General features: G+C 42.5%; 6 protein-coding genes across 9 annotated transcripts in view; all 6 read right to left on the reverse strand.

Annotated features, from left to right (window-relative positions):
- Positions 1-1,660, reverse strand: part of LOC6570406 (dopamine receptor 1) — a 28,087-nt gene extending 26,427 nt beyond the window's left edge. Inside the window, exon 1 of one of the 2 annotated variants that reach the window (XM_043214979.1) lies at positions 378-1,660. In XM_043214979.1, the coding sequence (XP_043070914.1) occupies positions 378-680 (303 nt within the window). In that variant the 5' untranslated portion in view covers positions 681-1,660. The remainder of the gene's footprint in view (positions 1-377) is intronic. The other variant, XM_043214980.1, reaches the window with a different exon arrangement.
- A 624-nt stretch (positions 1,661-2,284) lies between these two features.
- Positions 2,285-4,945, reverse strand: LOC6570407 (serine protease gd). The gene is made up of 4 exons (XM_001996594.3): positions 4,639-4,945; positions 3,579-3,744; positions 2,873-3,518; positions 2,285-2,813 (listed from the first exon to the last, which is right to left on the reverse strand). Exons 1-4 carry the CDS (start codon positions 4,852-4,854, stop codon positions 2,387-2,389), a joined length of 1,455 nt encoding a protein of 484 aa, XP_001996630.2. The 5' UTR covers positions 4,855-4,945; the 3' UTR covers positions 2,285-2,386.
- A 510-nt stretch (positions 4,946-5,455) lies between these two features.
- LOC6570408 (serine protease gd) lies at positions 5,456-8,227 on the reverse strand. The gene is made up of 4 exons (XM_001996595.3): positions 7,910-8,227; positions 6,736-6,901; positions 6,049-6,679; positions 5,456-5,978 (listed from the first exon to the last, which is right to left on the reverse strand). The coding sequence occupies exons 1-4, from the start codon at positions 8,126-8,128 to the stop codon at positions 5,567-5,569; spliced, it is 1,428 nt and encodes a 475-aa protein (XP_001996631.2). The 5' UTR covers positions 8,129-8,227; the 3' UTR covers positions 5,456-5,566.
- Positions 8,228-8,922: 695 nt separating this feature from the next.
- LOC6570409 (serine protease gd) lies at positions 8,923-10,852 on the reverse strand. Its single transcript, XM_032742083.1, has 4 exons — positions 10,535-10,852; positions 10,313-10,478; positions 9,538-10,255; positions 8,923-9,461 (listed from the first exon to the last, which is right to left on the reverse strand). The coding sequence occupies exons 1-4, from the start codon at positions 10,718-10,720 to the stop codon at positions 9,041-9,043; spliced, it is 1,491 nt and encodes a 496-aa protein (XP_032597974.1). The 5' UTR covers positions 10,721-10,852; the 3' UTR covers positions 8,923-9,040.
- Positions 10,853-11,035: 183 nt separating this feature from the next.
- LOC6570384 (CLIP domain-containing serine protease B9) lies at positions 11,036-14,313 on the reverse strand. Of its 3 annotated transcripts, XM_032742081.2 has the most exons (5): positions 14,206-14,312; positions 12,976-13,470; positions 12,739-12,910; positions 12,134-12,210; positions 11,036-12,079 (listed from the first exon to the last, which is right to left on the reverse strand). In XM_032742081.2, the coding sequence occupies exons 2-5, from the start codon at positions 13,189-13,191 to the stop codon at positions 11,090-11,092; spliced, it is 1,455 nt and encodes a 484-aa protein (XP_032597972.1). In that variant the 5' UTR covers positions 13,192-13,470; positions 14,206-14,312; the 3' UTR covers positions 11,036-11,089. The 3 variants fall into 3 exon arrangements, with proteins under 3 accessions (XP_032597972.1, XP_032597973.1, XP_001996633.1); XM_032742082.2 differs by having other exon boundaries at positions 11,036-12,210; positions 12,972-13,470; positions 14,206-14,313; XM_001996597.3 differs by having other exon boundaries at positions 11,036-12,210.
- Positions 14,314-15,727: 1,414 nt separating this feature from the next.
- LOC6570385 lies at positions 15,728-16,804 on the reverse strand. The gene has a single exon (XM_001996598.2). It carries the CDS (start codon positions 16,728-16,730, stop codon positions 15,840-15,842), a length of 891 nt encoding a protein of 296 aa, XP_001996634.1. The 5' UTR covers positions 16,731-16,804; the 3' UTR covers positions 15,728-15,839.
- Positions 16,805-17,813: the final 1,009 nt, after the last annotated feature.

Below are 17,813 nucleotides of genomic sequence, written 5' to 3' on the forward strand. Positions count from 1 at the left end.
TAAAGGCTAGTGCAAATATTTATTGCGTATACGCACCATAAACCGCATGTGCAATCAACCTACAATGTCTCCGAATATGCGCGCATGTAATAAAAATGAAGTTCATAAAACTCGATGGCTGTTTGGGTCCTTTTTATTTTTTGGATGCCATTGTCATGCAGTCGATCAAACAGTAACTTACAAGGGCATCTAAGGCAAAAGCAGAGCATACCTGTGCTAAAGCATCATTTTACGAGCTCTCCTTGGACATAAAGCTCACAAGCCAAGCCCCGAAGGCAAGTCAATAGACAGTACACAATGCACAATCGATGCCCAATAAGAGGACATAAATTCACATTGACAAACCCATCAGCCGCGCTCTTCCCCCTTTAACTCACCGTGGTGCCATCATATCCATTTGTCAGCAGTTGAATGTCAATTTCAAATTCCAGATCCACCTTGGTAGTTGTCACCTGCAACGGCAGGTGATCCGCTGCCAATAGCAGCACACTGTGATTACGATGACTGCCATTTGTACTGCTGATGCTGCTGCTGCTGCTGCTGATGGTATGGCTGATGCTTTTGTTGTTGTTGTTGTTGTTATTGTTGTAGCTGCTGGCAGGATTGGAGGCTGCTGCTGCTGCGGCTGCTGCTGCGGCAAGCGCGGCAATGGCCGTTGCAGCACTCACGGCATTTGTCATGTTGCCTTTGGGGTAAGTGGCTAAGTGAATTGGGAAAGGGGATTTGGGAGACAATAACTTAATTGTTGCTTTCGCAATCGCTGCCTGTGGTAACGTTTGCTCGAGTTTCAATCTCAGAATGATAAGCAACAACAACAAATTGCCAGGCAACAGCGGCTTCGCATTTTGGCTTCGATTGTGATTTTTGGATACACGGTCTGTTTATTGTTTGAATGCACCTCCCTCTGTCGATGAGCAATTGATGGGTCTGCTGCTGTGGACGATTAGTCTATTCATAAGCTGCATTCTGCTATTCATTTTCCATTTCCACACAATGTGAGCAGAATAAACTAAACACTGTCCTAGGCGTATGTCGTGCAATGCCTAGCCTTCGTCATGCCACATTTCCCAAACGGAAATTGCACATTTTCAACAGTTTTTCCGTTCAACGTATGCAACGTTGTCAGCAGAGTCATTTACTTTTGCCCGGGATAACAACAAATGGTCAACAAAACGTGACCAATGGCGCCAATGGCCAATCGTGTGTGTTGTGTGTGTGTGCCAAAAGCCAGTTAATAACAGTTCACTGGACAACTGCAGGCGGCATGACGATAAATGATTGCCGCTCGTGCTGCCATCAGACCAATTAACAAATTGTTGACAGTTTGCTGATTGTTAACCGTTTTGGGCTGACAAGAACCGTTAGCACGATTTAACCGTCATTGAATTAGTTACTCGTATTTGTATTAACTCGATTTTCTATATATCGCGCGCATGATATTTGGGCTTAACGAGAGCCCTGTCAATTGATCGACAGTTGAGAATTTCACACACACAGACACAGGCACGTAAGCACACACACACACACACACACACACGAGCATGCACAAGCACGACAAACACTCACGCACACACACGAGCTGAGTGGACTCTTTTGATGTCGACTACTTACGGAGCTGCTGCCGCGCCGAACTGTGCGATTTGAAGGCTGAACGTTGACTGTCCGTTGACAGAAGGGCACGCACGAGCGAGCGAGCCAGCGAGCGAGCGACAACGGCGGGCAGACGAACGTCGAACGTCGAACGGCGAACGGTGAACGGGAACGGTAAATGGTGGTGGCAGAGCGGGGCGGAACGCAGGCAAATGCCGTGCGTTCATTTGCCAGTGCCGCACGGTATGCAACACATTTTATAGCGATTTCATACGAGACGAACAGGAACAGCAACGAGATTCAACAGGATTTGGCAAAACCGTTCATAGCACAGGCGAACAAACTGCGCAGCGCAGCCGAAGAAATGAGAGTCACAGAGAGCAAGAGAAAGTGACAGAGAGTCAAAGAGACAGAGTGAGAGAGAGAGAGAGAGAAAGACACAGAGATAGATTATGTGAGAGAGAATACACTCTTATCGGAGCAAGCACCTGTTGTACCCCGTTTGTAACATTGGCGCATTTCACGTTCACGTCAATTCCCACCCGTCCGCACTTCCCGCAAATTTAGCCTGATTACGGCTGATGTTTGTCGCCGATGCAGTCCGGCGAATGTGACAGAGTGAAGTGTGCACGTAATGAACGCAAATTGCGAGCACTGACAAATTACACTTGCACAGCAATTTTTCAATTACATCTAAGCTAAGCTTCCATTTATTTTGGCACACAATTTGAAGCCCTCTTTCTCTATTTTACTTATCACAAGTTAAACTAATCTCTTCGCAGCGAAACGTCGCCACTCAGACCCAAATTTTCTGGCGCACCCAATTAATATGCCTAGCCAGGTCTGTGTAGATAACAGGTTGCGTTAAATCGCAGTGATCAGTGTAAGTCTGACCGGCGGACACAATGCCTCGCAGCAACCAAATGTTGTTCTGTTGAATCATGAGGCCGCCGCCAGAGTCACCATTGCATGGGCCGGCAGCCTGTTTGTTGCTCGCACAAAGCGTCTTTGAGGTGACAAGTCGGACGCCTTCTTCTGATCGGAGATTGCGTCGGCACTCAGTCTCGAGCACAATATCCGTATCCGTCATTTTGGCCACACGTGTATTTACATTGCCGTTCTCATCGGCACCCCAGCCGGCCACATACGACTTGTAGCCCGACGGGAGTTCCAGCAGAAAGTTCTCGTTCCACAGACAAATGGGTTTGACGTATTCTCCAAAGCTGAAAGCAATCAATTTATTACGATGGTCGAGGCATGGCGTAAAACTGTCAAAGCTCACCTCACTCGCGACTCCAGCCTGATCAAGGCAATGTCTGCATCCGTATAGTTTTGGGACGAGTATTCATCAGGAATGACCAGATCGGTGACTGGAAGCAGCAATCCATCCGACACAAGATCGAGTGAGATGCGACCCAGCGAAACAGCTGCACGGCTGGCCGGCACATTACGACTATTGAATCTAAAACAGTGCGCCGCCGAGAGCACCGTTAAGGCCGAGATGAGTGTGCCGCCACAGAAGAAATGTGGACCGTCCGCGTTACGTTCAAACAGAGCCACAATCCACGGCAACTGGCCACGTCTCACCTCAGTACCATGATGGATGAGCGGCGTGGCGACGGGCCCCTCTCGCCCACACACTCCACTGAGCTGAAGGAGACCCTGACCGCTAGTCCTGGGCGCTTCTGGTGGCGGCCTCGCCTGTGTCACGGGACGTCGATTAAGTTGTGGTGTTGAGGCAGGTTGTTGAGGTTGTTGAGGTTGTTGCGGTTGTTGAGGCGGAACACGGGCTACGGGCTGCTGAGGGCGTTGTATAGTTCGCGGAGGGACCTGCTGAGGGATCTGCCGAGGATTCTGCTGTGGGAATAATGGCGTGGCTGTGGCGCGCAGCGAGTGTGACAAGGAGAGCGACACGCTGGTGGGAGGATCTGCAAAAGAAGTTAGTAGCTTAGTTGCTGCCAATCGAAGACCAATCGAACGTTTCTTACATGGCGATGCTCTGCATAAGACCACATCGTTAATCATCAAATGCGTCAACTTGGGCACAACTCCAGGTGTGGGAAAATCAACGCGATACTCAATAGGGTTGCCAAAGCGCAGATTGAACTTTGTTGTTTCCTCGTCATCCCACAGTGTAAGTCTACCAACGTAGTTCTGAAAGTGTAGACACATTGACTTTATCAAATGGACTAGCCATATTTAATAAAATAAAAAATAAACAAGAAAGAACGACTATATTTGGCACCACGAAAATTACATACCTCTGACGGAACTTATTCTACTGATATCTATGTTTTAGTCCGTGGTTGGGAGTACTATTATGCTTTTGTATGTTTTAAAAATATATATTATTTTCAAAGGAACTGCTGTAATTCTCTGTCAACATGCATTTCGTATATTTTAACCAAATCATTAGATTTTAAAGTAGATAAAATAATTTATGATATGCTACTCATATATAAATGAATCAACTTGGTAAAACCAACACTGTTGTGGTTTACATTAAAATAAAATCAAATAATAACAATAAATCACATTTATATCAACAGTGTAAACTTAACAAACAAACAAAGTGATACAAAACCGGTCACACAACCTCCGGAACTAGTGCTCAAAGCCAGAGAGCTGTTGAGAATCAAATAATAAAATTCGAATTACTTAATCTGTATAAATAGTCAACTTTGCGTTGGCTCGGACATTATTATACGAATTGTGACATTTATATCTATGTTGGTTCCCGAAAAGAAGTCAAAGGCGTTTTAGAAATGCAAAATTAAAACTATTTTATTGGCTCATTATTAAGTTAAAAGGGCCATGAAACAAACGACAAAAGACTTTGTTGTGCATTTGTATTATCAGAGCCAGCTCTAAAGTAACAAGTCTTATCACTATTCGGGGTCAATGCTTGATAATAATGCAATACAAATAAAGCCTTAGCATGTTATTATTGCTGGAAGTCCGTTTAATATGATAGATAGTAGGGTTTTCCCATAACATTTGGTATTATTTTTATTTTTTTTTCATTAAATCAAGCTTCGCAAAACTTACCGAAGTGAGCGAGCCGCGCTGTGAGAACTGAATTCTAAGCGTATTCTCCGCATATTGGGGATCATGCCGTACTGAAACACGGCCAATATACTCCTGATTGTATGCGAGGTATTGAAAGTATTCCGGGCATGCGACGGGCGGCACTTGAGCTGAACTGGACCAAGTTAGTAGCAACAGTGTCAGACAGATGGCGGGCAGCATTAGGAGCTGTTCCATGTTCTTTATACACGAAGCTTTAATGCACAACTAACGCTAAACAAGCGCACTCAGAATCCAAACCGCATTCGTAGAGCGCCAAGCGATGACTATTGTATATCGGATTTTATTTATTAAAAAAACTGTTGCGCGACTTATGCGATCGATGAGAATTAATCATCTGAGACAAAACCTGATGTCTCTCTTAACCAGCCAAGCGCTCTTTCTCTATCAGAAAGCCTCTCTCGCTTTGTTTGCATCGACGTCTTTGTTACAAAGTAGGAAATTAATAAACATTTTATTTATCTGTTGAGAGAGTCTTTCAAAAAGCTTATTAATATTAATAAATATGTATATTATTATATTTATACTTCGCTCGGACAGAAATTGAGTATATTAGTTTTGTGGAATTTTAGTCACTCCGTATAAGCCAAAAATATATTTCTTCCACAGGTTAAGACTAAAATCACCACACTTTCTTAGCTAAATAATCATAATCAAGCAGGTACAAAGTGTTACGCAATTGTTTGCTAAGATTCAGTGTTAGAACAAGTAATTTATATATAAATTACCCGCTTATGACGTACATAATTACGACATTTAGCAAAGCCCATTTGTTAAACGATTGTGCATTTTGATTTGATTTATTTTTTACATTATTCACAGGATAAATTGTTCTTATAACTATGTAAATAACTAGATCCTAGTTTAGTTGCATTAATTATGGTTATAGTTATTCCCACATATTCTGACGCACCCAAGCAATATGCTTGGCAACATCGGTGAAGAGGGCAGCCTTGGAGAGATCACAAGTATTATCCTTAGTCAGACCCAGCGAGATGACTCCCCGCAGCAGCCACACATTGTTCTCCCGAAGCATCAGTCCGCCTCCTCCATCGCTGCCACAAGGACCGGCGTTGTCACGCTTCGCACAGATCGTTTTGGGCTGCACCAGTCTCCTGGGCAGCTCACGCAGGCAATCGGCCTCAGTCACAATATTCGTGTCGATGATTTTCGCCACTTTCGTGTTCGTATTACCATTCTCATCGGCACCCCAGCCAGCTACATAGGTTTTATAGCCGGACGGCAACTGAAGCGGATAGTTCTCGCTCCACAAGCAAATGGGAACGATGAAATCATTGAAACTGAAAGCGAGATGTGGTCGAACCAAATAAAATAAAAACGACAAAAGCAAAGTTCATATATGCTACTTACGCGACCTGCTTGGCCAGTCTGATGAGTACTATATCTGCCTGTGCGCTTCTAGGCTCGTATTCCTCGTGGAACACCAACTGCGATACATCGCGCAACTCGCCCGCCGACACGATATCGATGGTGTTGCGACCAAGGGAGATCACAGTTCGATTTGCGGGCAGATCACGCCCAGGAAAGCGAAAGCAGTGTGCAGCGGATAGCACTGTCCAAGACGAGAGAAGAGTGCCGCCGCAGAAGAAGGGCAGGCCATTGTCTAATGAACGCTCGTAGATTCCGACTAGCCAGGGCAGCTGACCTCGTTGCAGCTGCTCACCCTGAAAGATCAGAGGCGTCGTAAGCGCTCTTTCACGTCCACAAATGCTACTCAGCGACTGCTCGACTTGGTCTGGCCTTGGCTTTGGCGCCGCTCGACTGCCGAGATCAGTTTGGGGCTGTGCCACTGGACGCGTTCTGGGCGTTGTCAACTCTTGATATGGTATCTCTTCAATATTGTAAACAGGCTGCGGTTCGTTCGGCAGAGCAGACCACGGTGGATTAACACCAGTCGGTATACGATTTGGTCCCAAAAAGCTCAGCGGTTGCGGTGAGGTTAACTTATGCGTAAGTGTGATTGCTGTTCGTGGTAACGGATCTGTAAGAAGCGTATTAATTATATGGATATGCACTAACCACATGTGGCTTACTCACACTGAGCTGCACTGCATAGAACCTGATTGTTGAGCCTGATTTGTGTCACTTTGGGTGGACTGCTGGGCAATGGAAAGTCAACGCGGTAGTTGATGGGTTCTCCAAAACGTAAATTTGAATTAGTCTGCTCGTCGCTGTCCAGCAGGGTCAAGCTGCCCACATAGCTCTAAATGGAAGAAATAATGTTACACATATAGTGAATTGTAATAATTCATGGTATAAAATAGAACATCTAAATGCAGTTACTTTATTGTGACTTTATATTCGAATTTGATCAAATTCTTCGCTTTGTTATCACAAGTGTATTAATCGTAAAGTGTATTAACACTTCGAATTGAAGCTTTTATTTATATATTGAATATTATTGAAGCCGGGGACGTACAAATCAGTCGGTAAATCCAATAAAATCTTCTTCTTTTTAAACTGGTTGAGTTGTGTATATGTGTATTCAGTTAGTCATAATCAAACAAATCAAAACAAACACACTTTTCAAGATTAAGAGTACAACTTCTGTTTGTAAGCCTTGCTCTCTAATGCGTTACCACTTTATAGTACACTCTCTTTACTGTATTTGACTATTCTCTGAGGGGCTCAAAAAGATCGCACTCGTTCTTTTATTGACACAATAAATTATGAACCTAATTTATTGACTCCCAGTGCAAAAGCAAATTTGCTTTTATACTCATTTTCCAATTAAAATTGAGTATTCCGGGCTTAAGCAAGTAGAAGTCACAAATCCAAAAGATATGTTTGTCATTTTAGTACTGATTACTATTTGAATTGGTTATTTAGGTTACTGAATAAATACAATTTGGGCATTTATCATTTTCGGGCGACTCCCATTTCATAATTTGCATTATCAGGAAGGGCCTTTCCCAACTTTTTTCAGCTGTTCTTACCCTGGAAACAGAATATTCCGCAGTTGTGACGATCATTTTATTTTGTATGCACTTGGGTAAATATAAACAAATTGTGATTGCGGCGGGAAAAACACATACTCAGAATAAAGACGGTCGTTCGGTCAGTGTGTGATAAGCGACACAACGAATGAGCACAGATCGGGCAACCAGAAGTGAAACTGCAGCTCGGAAAAAGATTATGATAGATTTGCACCGAGTCACACACTCGCATAACAGTGCTCTACACATAAATACTTAAATAAAGTAGTACCTACCCACGTGTAAGCTCCGCGCTGTGAGAACTCAACAACGAGCACATTTTCAAATTGCGGATTAAGGCGTACTGAAATGTGGCCGATAAACTGTTGATTGAATGACAGATACTCAAAGTATTGCGAACAAGCATTATTCGGTAACTGTGCTGAAGTCGGTGATATAAGCCAAAGCAGTGACAGCAAAAAGCCGGGTAGTAGCATCCTCATCTTCTCATCCATGGTACTCGTGAACTACACTCGCGAAACTCTATGAAACCGAGTATCTATCTAAAGTCCAGCAGAACCGCACTCGCTGAGCAACGACCAGCGAATGAATGAAATGAATCCATAAGCGATAATCTCAGTTATAATGTAGCCCGCGGCCAGTGAGTGTAAAATTTGTTACACTCTGAGTTCTCAGGCGAAACCGGAAAGCTTTGCAAGCGTGCATAGCGCAATTAATATAGTCACATTTTTGTTAGGTTTCCCAACTTGTCGACGGCGTTTGCAATCATACTAATAATGATCTTACTACTCGATTAATTTATCTTGAAAAAATTAAATTAAATAAATGTCCATCCTCAAAAGTTCTATATTTAACTTAACCTGACCTTTAGTTTAAAGTGAAATTATAATATCATATAAAAAAGAAAAATTTTAAAATATCCACATTTTAACTCAAAAGAATTAAACTTTATTCAAAAATTCAACAATACATTGTAACAATAATAAGATTATAAATACAGGCAATCATCATTGATTAAATATCATTGCTAATCATAACTTCAGCAACGAATTCCTATTATAAATTACATATAAAAAAATAATGGATAATTTTTTATTATGGATAATTCCGATATTAAAGGATGACTCATAATTCAATAATTCTTTTTTTAATTTTAAATCAATAACTCTTGGAGGATAAGAAGAGCACAGCAAGATCGTTATTCCAACTTAGATTTCATGCAAATAATTTACTATAGCAACTTATTTAAATGCTGACCTAATACGTAATTAAAATTCTCATTATTTATATTGATGCTGAGCGCATCCCACAATTTATTGTGCTTGTAGGATAAAATTGGCTTGGCATAATTTACTTTATTTTATTATTATTTTAATATTTTACATTTCATTCATTTCATTCATCACTCATAAGGACAAGCCTATATTCTGTTTTATCCATGTCATGTGTTTTGAAAGATCAGAGTAGAGCACATACTGATGGGTGTTGTTGCAGATCCCAACGAGGCTCCGTTGCCCAAGGGAAACAATGCCCCTGAGTAGCCAACGGTTGTTGCGTTTAATCATCAGACCGCCACCGGAATCGCCTAGACAGGGACCAGAGCCATCCAGATTACCAGCACAGAAGCTGCGTCCGAGGACCTTCCGCACTTTAATCTTTTTAGCGCATTCTAACTCGGTGACTATCTTTGCTCTGACATCACGCGGATATCGTGTTAATACGTTGCCATTTTCATCCGTTCCCCAGCCGGCAACTGTACCAATGTCGTCCAGAATTTCACTCTCTGCTGCCTCCCACAGGCAAATTGGACTAATGATGTCATTAAATCTACAACACAGGAAGATTAAATGCCAAAAAATAGATTACAAAATTAGAAAAAACAAGACAGAAAGGCTTTACACACATGACGGGCTGATCCAGTGTGACCAGCGCAATATCCGCATCCGGCTGTTGCGCCAAACGCGTGGAATATTCTGGATGATTCAGAATGCGTAACACATGCCGCGACTCAGCTCCATCTTCATTAAAATTATCCAAATCGTGACGGCCTAAGCTCACCATTATGCGATCCTCTCTTTTCATGTAAACACAGTGCGCAGCTGTGATCACTAAGTTGTTCGAGACTAGCGAACCACCGCATTTGAATAGAAGGTTAAAAGACTCCTTGTGATATATGGCTGCTAGCCAAGGATACATGCCACGCGGATACTCCCGGCCCATTTGAATGAAAGAACTGAATAAGCTCTCCTGACCACACTCGGCCGCCGATTGAGCGTTTAGTGACGGCGTCAAATTGGGATTCATCCGATCGAAAATTACTGAAGGTTTCCTTGTGGGCGGTGAATTTTGCCGGGGTGTTGCCGTTAAAGTGGCAATTGTTGTTGTTATTGCCGGTGTCCAGAGAGGTAAAGGAGTAGCCGCAGTGATAGGCTGCTCAGAGAAAAATTCGGATAGAATGTACGAGTTTGATGCTTTAGGATCATCGAAAACTAATGATTTAAGCGACGCATCCTCAAATGATGTGTGACGGATCACACTGGCGGAATTCCATTGAAGAGCTGACTGAGGCCCGTTTATTTGTAGCATGTAGAAGCGATTGAAGTAAGTTTGGGGTGAATTATCTGTGAATGGTAATATAATATAATTGGCTAACTAGATCACCGTTAAGCATTGCTCACAATCGCTGGAACTACATAGTGTGACGTCATTGAATGTCAATCTGGTAAGCTTAGGCAGCACACCTTGCGCATCCGACCAGAGGCTCAGGCGAAATTGTGCGGCGCCGAGTTTGGTGCGCACTATCATCTGATCGGGATATGGCAACAGGCTGCCAACAGCATCTTGCTATAGGAATAATGTGGAATGAATGTGGCTCAGTTTCAGAATCATCGATTACATACATTTTGATAGCCACGTTGTGAGAATCGCACATCGATACGATTGCGGCCATTTTGCAAGTCAAGCGTAATCTCGCCCTGAGAGTCACCAGTTTCAGACAGCACATATTTAAAATATTGAGAACACGCGTTCTCTGGCAATTGTTGAGCAATAGAAACTGTCAACAACATTGCCAACAGCAGAAACATTGCTACAGCTGCAATGGAATTACCCAAATTTTAAGAATATCAGTTTAAATGAAAACTCAGTTCTCCAATTGTTTAGTACACGACAAGCGTCATTAGGCGAATAAAAGTGCAGTCGATCTGAGCTGTGCAATAGTGCTCTGTGTGGCGTTGTTGGAACGAGTATGTTAAACAAACTGGAAATACTGCATCGTGCTGAAATTGATAAAGCGCATAGAACCCATCAAAATCTCCGACATCGACTCTGGAGAGCTGTGTAAAAACTGAGTATAGAAATCGGAAAGCGGCAACACTCCCATTGGCACATTGGCGCTTGTATTACTATTTAAGCAGGCAGCTTTTTATTTATTTCGTTAGCTTAATTGTAATAGCTTATCTCACAATATTACGCTCTATCCAGTCGAGATGTCTAGCAACGTCACAGTAGATGACGAAGCGCGTCAAATCACAACTATTGCCGGCACGTTGAGCCAATGAGACAATCCCTCGCACGTACCAGCGACCGTTACGTAGTACCATCAAACCGCCGCCGGAGTCACCCAAGCAAGGGCCATGTCCTTGGCTGTTGCCTGCGCACAGGGTGCGGGGCGTCAAAAAGTCCTTGGCGGTGAGCATTCCCCGCAGACACTCCTCATTAGACACTGTCCTCACATTCACCGTTGTGGGAAAGCGAGTTGGCTTGGAGTTGCTGTCGGTGCCCCAGCCGGCGACAGAGGTTTGCTCGCTGTCACCGATATGTATCGTAGTGCTGCTGGTCCACAGGCAAATGGGACGCACATAGATGGAGTACTGCACCTGCTCGACGAGCACCAATAGAGCCAAATCCGAATCAGGCACCAGATTGCCGACAAAGTCAGGATGCGTGCGGACCATCTCCACAGCCATTAGGGTGGCATCTTTTTCGGGGTGCATGGTTATGTCATGACGTCCTACATAAACCCTCAGTTGAGCCGGCGTGAGACCGTAGACACAATGCGCCGCTGTTATGACAGTACGTCTAGAGACCACAGTTGTCACGCACTTATAGGACAGCTCGATTTTGTTGACGTCCACATTGCTGTCGTGATAGAGTGCGGCCAGCCAGGGGAAACGTCCTCTAGGCAGCGAATCACCGCCAATCTGTAGGCCAACTAAACCCTCTACGCCGCACTCATATCTTGCTGGAGACGCCTGCGTGTCCACATGGATAACAGGGACAACATTGGGTACATTGACAACATTGGCAACATTAGTAGCGGGTTTCCTGGACGTTGCCCCCGACAAGAATGGATTGCCAGCAAAGTTGGGTCCACCCCATTGTGGACCAAATACAGGATTTCCTGGAGGCCTTGGTGTATGACTTTGTGTGGGCCTTGGTGTGTGCTGTGCGGGAGTAGTTTTTATCTTATCTAAAAATGCAGGTCTGATATTTCGTACCGGAAGAGTATTTGTTACAGTCGACGTTGTAACATACATGGTTAGCTCTCGAGTTAATGTCGTTGAGGGTGCACCATCTATAATTACAAGATAGCAATAATATTAATTTTTTGCTTGTTATAACTTGCTTGTTGTTACTTGTTTTATATACATATCTTAACCGACTTCAATAATGCAGCAACAAAATATGTGATAAAACAGTTAAGAGAAAGCACGACAAAAGCACGAGGAGATTATCGATAAAATGAAATAAAATTCATCTGCTTATGGTATGTAAAATCATATACTCGTAGTTAAAATACTAAGTCGATGCGACGTTCTTATATACGGACGAAAACGCGGACATGGTTGGATCGACTCGACTGTTGATGCTGATCAGGAATATATATATACCCTGTGGGGTAAGAAATGCTTCTTTCTGCCTGTTATTTACTTTCACTATACTCTTTCTAGCCATTTTCAATGGGTTCAGGGTGAATTAACATTGAAATATCAGTAATTATTGGCACTTTGCCCATCTAATAACTGTTACGAGATGCTAAGACGATTTATAGAAATCACAGCTTTGACTGCAAAATTATTATTCTTATCCATTGATTACTCACATCCGGATGATGTGCACAGCACATCATCATTGAGCTTGATTTCGACTATCTTGGGCAGCTCATCCCAGTGACCATAAAAGCCCACAGATATTTCAGCTCGCCCGCCATTATGCATATTTTGTAGAGCGGTCGCCTTATCTGGATACGCTTCCAAGCCACCAACTGTGCCCGGCTATTGTGATAAAGAACAACAATGAGAATAGAGTCAGATAACTGATCCGCTACCTACATACATACCAGGCTGGCACCATGTGCCATAAAGCGCAGCACCCAATGAACGCTTCTGAGCCCATCCACAGGGGGCGTTCCATGGCCAATCCAAATATCGCCCCTCCGTTGGTAGTGAAAGATGTGGTTGCAATCATTGGGTGGCAGACGCTGGGGCAAGACAATATGTAGACAAAGACTGAGCAGCGTCAACCTCAGCATTACCGTTTGCGATGCGATCGCCATTGAACTCCGTTTCAGAACTGTAGCTGATATGAACTGTGCGAGAACTGAGCAAGCACATTGCCAATCAGCTTGGTATTATCAAATGTACATCTGAGTCAGGCGCGCTCTCTCTCTCCATTTGTCGCGTTCTCGCCTCTCCCTCTCTCAATCCATGCGGAGAAATCCCCGAACGTAGATGCAACCGACGGTGTTCAGCTCAATTTGAGGACAGGTTTGCGGGCTTTGCCCGGCCCCTGAGCTATCTAAGATTAAGCGGTTTACGCAAGTCGGATGAAATTGCTAGTTCATGGGTCAGTATCAGAAACATATAAAAGTGTTAATATATTGTTATACACGTGCATAATAATATACCGAGTTGTGAAGTTCCGGTTTAAAACGTGCTTTAATATTATTCAGCTTGCGCAGAGGATTTGTTTATGTTTTCATATGGAAATAAAAATTTCACGCTTCTCCTCATTTTCTCTTCCTCTCTCAGTGTTGTCTCTAAACTGGTTTGGTCAATGTGTATCTCTCCTTCTCTTCGCCCTCCCTCTCTCTCTTTCTCTCTCTCTCTCGCTCTCACTCTCTCTCTCTGCATCTATCTATGCGTAATTTGCTCTGTGTACTTTTTCTAAGCGAAACTAGTTTGACGGCACATGTATTAAATCAATGTATATATATATATATATATATATATATATATATATATACATGTCTATAAATATATTAATGGGATCGACATGTCATACATTTCAGTAGAATTTAGCTATGCATGTTGGAATATTCAGTTCGAGTCAAGTGTTTAATCAGTAAACATCGAATAATACAATTCTAAGCATAACAAAATATTATTGTATCTTCAAATCTGGTATAATCTGGTTCTTTCTTTATAAACACTTGGTCCCACAACTATACATATTTTACATCCGTGCTTCTGGCACTGAATCTCGCCTATTAAATGAAGATAAAAATAACTCGTATTTTACTAGTGCAACGCTATGTTTGTACGCAGCAACGCATATGCATTGGAATTACAAGTTAAGCAGGCCGACTTTCCTCTGGCAAAGCAGATTGTTGGGTGGGAAATGCTGGGGCAAGACAAAGGCTGAGCAGCGTCACGTTCTACTATGCGATTAAAACCGTTTCAGAGCTGTAGCTGATATGAACTGAGCGAAACTGAGCGATCGGCTGGGTAATATCAAATGCATTTTAAGTTGGGTTTCATTTAGCTCTCCGTGTGCTGTGAAATTCCCAAACGAACGGAGCGTCGCAATTTTCGCTCATTAAACAATAAATTAAAGTCCGCACTTCATGATAAGACAACTTTTGAATATTGTAACGCAATGTTTGTATGAAAATATACTAATATTGAAAATAGCATTATGCGATGGTACGTCTGTATGTACTTGTTTAAGTAGCAACACGTTGGCAAAACTTTTAACAACAATAAACGGGGCCAATCTTTGTTGCTTGGCTGGAGGAATGATGCCTCCTCTCTTGGGTGTGGTGGCATTGTTTTTATGGCTTAGAGGGTTTCCTTTTTTTCACAGTAACTTTTATAATCAGCTCAAGTTTGTTAAGCTTTTGTGGTAATTTGTTGGGATTTCGCGTAAATTTCATTCGTTTTGCCAAATAAATGAAATGAAATATGCTTCTTGTTGGCCCGCAACTTGCTACCAAGTTACGGGGCTAATGGCCCACAAAGTTGGCGCTATTGGCACTCGTGACAGCTCCAGTCACTTCCCGCCAGCTCCAACGCCCTATTGAGGCATCTATATCCGACCAATTTGACTGCTCCTCAAGGTGAATTGCTTCCGCAACAAACAGCCAAACATCCAAACAAACAGTCAATGGCAGCTGCCTATTACCAGCAGCAGGAAGTGCATGCGCGCTGTAAATTGTGCGCTCTTGAAGTGCTTTGATTGCCATTGAGGCGTTATGGCATACGTTAATTGGCGCATTAGTCACCCACTACATGAGCACTCACGCATAACTTCAAACCGTTCAGCAGTCGCTGGGCTTGGGCAACTGACAGCCTATTGACGGCCAATCGAAAAGCATGAAACTCACATTTAAGACTGATATCTTTAAAGGATTAAAACGATGCTTCTCAACGGATATACTTTAAATTATCCATATTTCATTTTTATACGCTGTATCGATCAAAAATGCTTAGAATGAAGTGGTGGAGAAGTATGTAACAGACAGAATTAAGCACCTTCGATCCCAGAAAATAATTATATAAATTATTGATCAGCATCAATCGACCCCTTAACAACATAGTGGTAGGTGCTCCCTTCGATAGATAGATATATCCAAACCTATCGATATGTGCTTATAACGCTGAGATCACGAACTAGAGTATGAATGGGCAAGAGTAAAAGTAAAAAAACAAAATTTTCGCCGAACAACAATGCAAGTCAACCAATATGATTTGGATGGCATTTGTTGTGTTACTTTAACACTTTAGAATCGTGCAAGTAATTAAATGATTAATGATTTCCAACTAAATGCTGAACAATGTTCAAAATAGTGATAAATAAAGAAATAGTTGAACTAGACCACATCGCTTCCAGGCTGGAAATTTGTTCAATTCATTTTGAAATCTTATAATTTAAGTAATGAATTAGTAGATTGTGAAATCATTATTAAACTTTACATTATTAACATTACGTTCTGCACAAAATTGTGAAGGTATCGCAGGTGCAAAGACCGCGATAGCGTGAGAAAATAAACACAAATGCCTCGGCGCAGTTGGTAAGTAGTTGCAGTCTCTTGGCCTCCTTGAGGCCTGTATGAAGAGAGACCTGCAGCTCCTGGTGCCAACTGTTCTGTATGTCCTCCTCCACCAGCAGCGTGTTGAACGCATTGAGCAACTGCAAATGACGCTCGACACGTGGACAGCGAACAATGGCCAAAATTTGAGCATAGGGCCGGAACTTGATCCAGCGCTTAAAGTCATCCACACAGACATCAGTGCTTGCATCAATCAGCATCAACTTGCAATTATATTGATTGATGCCCTCCAATATCCTGCGCTCCATCGGGCACCGGAAATGGTGACGAAGCTCAGTCGTGAGTGTAAAGCCATGCTCGTGAGATTGCCTTGCCATGGTCCACGGATATTTGCGATTAGCAAAGTCATAAGCCAATTTCTGGCAGCGTTGCCGTTTTTGCCGAAGATGCTCGATTTGTTTGTCCACAGGACAGATGGCCTGCGAGCCAGCTACTTTATAATCTCCAAGTGCCGCAGCACTCTGGAGCAGTGCAGCTTCATTGGCCTCCTGTTCGGCGTGCTGCTCGGATTCATCCAACTGTTTGGCGGCCTCGCAACAGCGCAGATCATGCGGCTTTTGATAGTCGGGAAAGCCTACCTCAGCCAGCAATGTATGCCAATGCAGCTGATCAAATTTCTTGCTGGGCACAAAATAATCAGTGGATTCGCTCTGCAGACGGCATTGATTATCATCCAATATCAATGGCCACAGTGTCTCGAAGAAGGAACTATCCAAAGATTGATTATCCCCATGCTCTTTGTTGCTATCTCCGTCTGAGTTCATTTTGTGACTTGGTTTTGTCTACTTGAAATTTCAATGAATGCAATTTGATGTTTTTCGTGGCTTGCTATTATTCTCTATGTGACAAACAATACCAGGATGGCTTAACCTACATTGTTTAGCATGATATACTATATATATATATATATATATATATATATATATATATTTACATAAGCACATGTTTCGTTTCCGTTCAACGAGGCGTATGCGCAACAATTTCATTTTATTATCAGCGCATAAATCAGCTGCTGACTCGCATTCTCTGGACATTTGATTATATTTGTCCCAAATTTATGCGTAGCAATAACAGCATCCACAGCAAAAACAACAACAAGAACGATTTGCGTAAATTTTATGCGATTTTCGTCGTAGGTAGCCGTCGATCGCCGTCATTTTATGAGCTTGTCTGAGCTGTCCTTGATTTTATGAAGCAATGTAAGAGCTGCAATATGCCCACGATATTCATTATGTGATTGAGGCGGCGTGATGGGCGTGGTTGCTCTAACAACAGCATCGAATGTTTTTTGTTTTGTTTTTTCTGGGCTCATTACCTTTTATGCATCGGATTTTATTGCCCCACACACAAGCTATGTCTGGGGCATGACGCTTGATGCGGCAAGCCGTATCAAACATACGATTTAAATCCCAAAAACCAACAACAACAGGTTAAGGTACTTGGACACGGATATGGATGGAGGACGTACATATGTATATTTGCTTCATTCGATTACTGGAATAATAAACTATCCTCAAATATAAATACCAGCAATATATTTTCTTTTTTTTAGATATTTCTTTAGCATCTGATGTGGTGCTCATTGATTGCATTAGAAAAGATGCCGCTTTCCCAGAAAATAATATTTAAAATTGTAAATAGCTTAAGATAATTTTGCAAAATGTGTACTTACCACACAATAAATGACTCCTATAACTTACGGAATGTCCAGCATAACATATTCTTCTACTGAGTACTATTTGAAGTTATAAATGTTAATAGGATTTCCTTTCACGCTCAAACGATTAGATCTGTTGACAATTTCAAATAGAATTGTTAAGCTGCTTAAACGCCTTATGGAATCATAT

Source organism: Drosophila grimshawi, unplaced genomic scaffold (genome assembly GCF_018153295.1).
Source record: "Drosophila grimshawi isolate 15287-2541.00 unplaced genomic scaffold, ASM1815329v1 contig_311, whole genome shotgun sequence".
Classification (NCBI taxonomy): Eukaryota; Metazoa; Arthropoda; class Insecta; order Diptera; family Drosophilidae; genus Drosophila; species Drosophila grimshawi.

What these genes read in the sequence shown, in the direction of transcription:
- LOC6570407 (XM_001996594.3), bottom strand. Translation starts at nt 4,854, where the DNA reads ATGGAACAGCTCCTAATGCTGCCCGCCATCTGTCTGACACTGTTGCTA. An exon ending in AGCGCGGCTCGCTCACTTCG is followed by an intron (nt 3,745 to 4,638) that starts GTAAGTTTTGCG and finishes CTACACTTTCAG; the next exon opens with AACTACGTTGGTAGACTTAC. An exon ending in CTTATGCAGAGCATCGCCAT is followed by an intron (nt 3,519 to 3,578) that starts GTAAGAAACGTT and finishes CTTCTTTTGCAG; the next exon opens with ATCCTCCCACCAGCGTGTCG.
- LOC6570408 (XM_001996595.3), bottom strand. Translation starts at nt 8,128, where the DNA reads ATGGATGAGAAGATGAGGATGCTACTACCCGGCTTTTTGCTGTCACTG. An exon ending in AGCGCGGAGCTTACACGTGG is followed by an intron (nt 6,902 to 7,909) that starts GTAGGTACTACT and finishes TCTTCCATTTAG; the next exon opens with AGCTATGTGGGCAGCTTGAC. An exon ending in AGACTGGCCAAGCAGGTCGC is followed by an intron (nt 5,979 to 6,048) that starts GTAAGTAGCATA and finishes TCTCGCTTTCAG; the next exon opens with TTTCAATGATTTCATCGTTC.
- LOC6570409 (XM_032742083.1), bottom strand. Translation starts at nt 10,720, where the DNA reads ATGTTTCTGCTGTTGGCAATGTTGTTGACAGTTTCTATTGCTCAACAA. An exon ending in CACAACGTGGCTATCAAAAT is followed by an intron (nt 10,479 to 10,534) that starts GTATGTAATCGA and finishes TTATTCCTATAG; the next exon opens with CAAGATGCTGTTGGCAGCCT. An exon ending in ACACTGGATCAGCCCGTCAT is followed by an intron (nt 9,462 to 9,537) that starts GTGTGTAAAGCC and finishes CCTGTGTTGTAG; the next exon opens with ATTTAATGACATCATTAGTC.
- LOC6570384 (XM_001996597.3), bottom strand. Translation starts at nt 13,191, where the DNA reads ATGGCGATCGCATCGCAAACGGTAATGCTGAGGTTGACGCTGCTCAGT. An exon ending in TGGCACATGGTGCCAGCCTG is followed by an intron (nt 12,911 to 12,975) that starts GTATGTATGTAG and finishes TTATCACAATAG; the next exon opens with CCGGGCACAGTTGGTGGCTT. An exon ending in GCTGTGCACATCATCCGGAT is followed by an intron (nt 12,211 to 12,738) that starts GTGAGTAATCAA and finishes TTGTAATTATAG; the next exon opens with ATGGTGCACCCTCAACGACA.
- LOC6570385 (XM_001996598.2), bottom strand. Translation starts at nt 16,730, where the DNA reads ATGAACTCAGACGGAGATAGCAACAAAGAGCATGGGGATAATCAATCT.